The sequence below is a fragment of the Lynx canadensis genome, chromosome X (genome assembly GCF_007474595.2).
Source record: "Lynx canadensis isolate LIC74 chromosome X, mLynCan4.pri.v2, whole genome shotgun sequence".
Taxonomy (NCBI): Eukaryota; Metazoa; Chordata; class Mammalia; order Carnivora; family Felidae; genus Lynx; species Lynx canadensis.
Window position 1 is genome coordinate 36001782 of NC_044321.2, and position 4783 is coordinate 36006564.

Consider the following 4783-nt stretch of genomic DNA (forward strand, 5'->3'; position numbering starts at 1 on the left):
TCCAGCACATCTCAATTCAGGATAGGCACATTTCAAATCTTCAGTAGCCACATGTGGCTGGTGACTACGGTATTGGGCAGTGCAGGGCTAGAGCACAGGCCCTGGTGAAGCCCTCCAGGTCCCTCCTCTGCATGCAATGATCCCTCTAGGTTGAATTCCAGGAGAGCACCCAGTGATGTTACAGGCAGGAGAGGGTTCAGAATGGGGTCAGATGCCGGAATCCCAGCTGGGTTTTGCTGATAAAGAGAACTGGAAAGCAAAGGGTAGGGCGGCGTGGGTGGGGAACGTGTGTTAAGGTCTGAGAACTGGGAGGAGGCCCTTCGAAGGGCACGGTTATGCAGGAGGTACGAGAACTTGGTGGAGGGCCGAACCCTGCCACACGGACAGGTGGGACCTTACCTGGGGCGACCCCTGAGCTGACGGCTGTTCCTTTTCTGTCTTCTCGCCCCCCACCCCACCTGCCAGCGGTAGTCCTCGGCCTGCCCAGCGCCTGGGCGGAGGAGGCGTGCACGCGCACCTGCCCGGCCGCCTGCGCCTGCAGCAGCACCGAGCGCGGCTGCTCCGTGCGCTGTGACCGCGCCGGCCTCCTGCGGGTGCCGGCCGAGTTTCCGTGCGAGGCAGCCTCCATCGACCTGGACCGGAACGGCCTGCGCTTCCTGGGCGAGCGGGCCTTCGGCACGCTGCCGTCGCTTCGCCGCCTGTCGCTGCGCCACAACAACCTGTCCTTCATCACGCCCGGCGCCTTCAAGGGCCTGCCGCGCTTGGCCGAGCTGCGTCTGGCGCACAACGGCGAGCTGCGCTACCTGCACGCGCGCACCTTCGCCGCGCTCAGCCGCCTCCGCCGCCTCGACCTGGCCTCCTGCCGCCTCTTCACGGTACCTGAGCGCCTCCTGGCCGAGCTGCCCGCCCTGCGAGAGCTCGCCGCCTTCGACAACCTGTTCCGCCGCGTGCCCGGCGCGCTGCGCGGCCTGGCCAACCTGACGCATGCGCACCTGGAGCGCAGCCGCATCGAGGCGGTGGCCTCTAGCTCGCTGCAGGGCCTGAGGCGCCTGCGCTCGCTCAGCCTGCAGGCCAACCGCGTCCGCGCTGTGCACGCAGGCGCCTTTCGCGACTGCGGCGCCCTGGAGCATCTGCTGCTCAATGACAACCTGCTGGCCGAGCTGCCTGCCGAAGCCTTCCAAGGCCTGCGCCGCCTGCGCACGCTCAACCTGGGCGGCAACGCGCTGGGCCTTGTGGGGCGCGCCTGGTTCGCCGACCTGGCGGAGCTTGAGCTGCTCTACCTGGATCGCAACAGCATCGCCTTTGTGGAGGAGGGCGCCTTCCAGAACCTCTCGGGCCTCCTTGCTCTGCACCTCAATGGCAACCACCTCACCGTGCTGGCCTGGGCTGCCTTCCAGCCTGGCTTCTTCCTGGGCCGCCTCTTTCTCTTCCGCAACCCGTGGCGCTGTGACTGCCGCCTGGAGTGGCTGCGGGACTGGATGGAGAGCTCCGGGCGCGTGGCCGACGTGCCGTGCGCCTCCCCAGGCTCCGTGGCCGGCCTGGACCTCAGCCAGGTTGCCTTTGCGCGCACTTCCGATGGCCTCTGTGTGGATCCCGAGGAGCTGAACTTCACCGCATCCAGTCCAGGCCCGTCCCCAGAGCCTGCGGCCACCACCGTGAGTAGGTTCAGCAGCCTCCTCTCCAAGCTGCTGGCCCCAAGGGCCCCGGTGGAGGAGGTGGCCAATACCACCGAGGGAACGCTCAACACCTCTCTGTCTGACAGCCTTCTCTCCGGTGGGGTCGTTGTTTTGGGCCACAGCACCTGGTTTCTCCTCGGCTCTGGTCTCCTGCTCATCGTGGTGTTTGTCCTACACATGGACTGACCTTGCCTCACTGGGGTGGCCCAGATTGCCTTGGCCAGCGGAGGAAAGTTGCGTTAACTGGCTTGAGGTGTTTGTGGTGGGGGAAGAGGGGAACTGGATGGGGCAGGTGGTGAAAATTCCAGCCCAGGATGGAAGGGACAGTTTACTTCCAGAGATGGTCCTAGGAGGAGGAGAGCCCTGGGCAGTGCCACACCGGGATGGGGTGAAGGTGGGGAGAAGAATGGATTTATGCTCATGTCACCTGGGCATCAATTGGACAAGAGAAGCAAGAGTGAACATGGGCCCTCCAGTGAGAAGACTAGGAATTGGAAGCTCTTAGGGCTACAGGGCTCTACCCCCATCCCTTGCCCCCATCTTCCAGGACACAGACTGCAGTGCCTGAATTAGAGTCAATCCAGTGGCTAAATACTAAGAACTGTGCTAGTTTTCTGGCAGGACAGCTCATTAAGCCCAGTCCCTTTGTTTTCTACCACAATTGCCCTCCCCCTCCCCTAGGGGCAAGGGCCACTAGGATCCAGAAAGATGCACAGGACAGGAGAGAAGGGGGATGTGAGAGGAACTTAGACTCGAGGGAGGTGGCCATGGTTCCTGGGGTCTGGAATGTGTTAAGAGGCATTGAAAACAAAGACCCGTTTCACTTACTCCACAATTATTCCCAGGGGTGGCCTTAGCCACAAAGCAACTCTAGGGCAGGGTAGGGGAAAAAAGAGGGGGAGCGGGTTTCTGTATACAAATAAATGGGTAAAATCCTAAGATTAAAAAAAAGAAAAACGTTAAACAAGTTTTTGTACCTCAGGAGTTTTTTTTAGAGTCTTTCATATGCAAACATGCATTGTGAATCTCCAGGAAGGCCACAAAATCCTCTTTTCTTAGGTTTTGTGGGAAGAGTGTCCAGAGGACAGAGATGCTGTTAGTAGGGCAGGGAGTCTTCAGCTTGGATGATCCCATTAGGTGCGGAAATCATTATGGGCGGCACACTTTGGGGCTGACTAATGGCCAGGAGGAAAGGAGGCAGCCAATAGCTGGGAAGGGGGCCTGACAGATTTCCCAGGGTGGGAGTTGGCCAACTCTAAGCCCCCAGGCCTGAGTGCCAGGGCAAATTCTGTATGTCTGCTAAATACTTGCTCAAGCAGTTGTCCACGCACAAGTAATGATGACTTCATTCGTCAACTTGCTGGAAATCCTCAGTTTTAATGTCCTGAATTCCTCTGTCTGTATTTACAGAGCTGGGTTTTCAAAGCTCACATAATTCAGGGTGCACCAAGCTGTCAGGTCTTCATGGTGATAGTACTTCTGTGTCTGTAGGTGATACTAAACATTAGAAATGTTGCAGAAAGACCTCTGAGGGTAGGAGTGTTCAAACGGGCTGTGACCATTAGTGGTCAATCAACTCAATTTAATGGGTCACAACCAGCGTTCAAAAAAAAAAAAAAAAAAAACCAACCAAGGTAGAATAGAACAGAAAAGACAGAGAGTGTCACATGTAACAAGTATTGTTTTGTAAAACTTAATTTGTATGCATTTATTCATATTATATGTGTATGTATGTATGTTGTGTCTGGATTGCTGCGTACAATTTATATTTTATTGTAGGCTGTTGTTTTTTCTCTTGTGGGCTATTGTTAAGAAAGTTTGAAAGTTACTAATCTGGAGCCTGCATGATTTTTAAAAACTTTGTATTTGAGGTATATAGTTTGAGTTAGTTGTAAACATCACAGCCCTTCACCCCTAAATACCGTAGTATGTATTTCCTAGTCAGGAACTTTATCATTGATAGAATAGTATTATTTAAAATATACTCTATAGTGAAATTTCAACAGTTGTCAAAATGATTTCCTAGGCAGTCACTCTATTTTACTATTAGTCGCAAAAAAAAGGTTCCTTGTGTTCACTTGATCACAGTACTCAAAATTCTAAATCCTCTGACTGACTTTAATGTTTTAAAATGAATTCGTTCTCCAAATGTCTTACTTTTCAAATGTGAGAACCAGATGAGGTCAGAAATGTTGTTTGTTCAAACCATGTGTCGTGGCTATGGTAACTGAGTAAGGCTCACGAGAATCCTGGAGACCAGACCTCTGCGTTTGGGTAACCATGGAAGTCCGCAGCACACGTGCAGCCTGTGTTACTGAGGAACAAGATGCTGCCTGGGGAGGAATGTCCTTCCTTTCATTTGGAGCAGGTTCCTGAGAGTCAGCCTCAAAATGCTGCTTCAGTTCTGCCCAGTGGTTAGATGGCCAGCTTTTTAATGAACATTTGTTTGGCTGAATGTTTTTGAACAAGTATCAACACTGAAATAGCCTCCGGGGAGACAGATTTTTATAGAACTACCCAGCCCAGTAGAATTCTGGGAACGTGGGAGTTACTTACTGCCAAACAGATCCAGAGTTGCCTGGAACAAGTTCCCCGTGAATTGTGGCCATTATGAGCTCTCATGAGAGAACGGGGAGTGAAGTTCCCAGTTTTGAGTTCATGAAGTTTCCCACCCCATCCCTGGCGGAAAGTACCTTGAGAAATGCCAAGGTGCTATGGATTCTGCTGAGCAAAACTACGTGTCGCCGTCTGGATGGACCATTTTATGCTGTGGCAACAAACGATCTCCAAACCTCAGTGGTTTCCTGAGGGTTATTTCTTATGCACATGTCCAACATGGGCTCGTGAGGGGGGCTCTGCTCTTTGTAGTCACTCAGGGACCCAAGCTGATGAAGGATCTGCCGTTTTCGGACACTGTTATCTAAACACGAGTTTTAGGGTTTGTTGCAACAGAGAAGGAAAGCTTGGGAGAATCATGCACCACTCTTAAATGCTTCTACCCAGATGTGACATGTGTTGCTTCTCACCCTTCATTGGCCAAAAATGTCACCAGGCCACACCTAACTCCAGCCAGGCAAGGAGGTGTGGTCCTCCTGTGTGCCCAGAAA

General features: G+C 53.5%; 1 protein-coding gene across 1 annotated transcript; it reads left to right on the forward strand.

The window, feature by feature from the left end:
- Window positions 1-245: 245 nt before the first annotated feature.
- Window positions 246-3280, forward strand: NYX (nyctalopin). Its single transcript, XM_032592128.1, has one exon. It carries the CDS (start codon window positions 336-338, stop codon window positions 1860-1862), a length of 1527 nt encoding a protein of 508 aa, XP_032448019.1. The 5' UTR covers window positions 246-335; the 3' UTR covers window positions 1863-3280.
- The last annotated feature ends 1503 nt before the right edge of the window (window positions 3281-4783 follow it).

What these genes read in the sequence shown, in the direction of transcription:
- NYX (XM_032592128.1), top strand. Translation starts at nt 336, where the DNA reads ATGCAGGAGGTACGAGAACTTGGTGGAGGGCCGAACCCTGCCACACGG.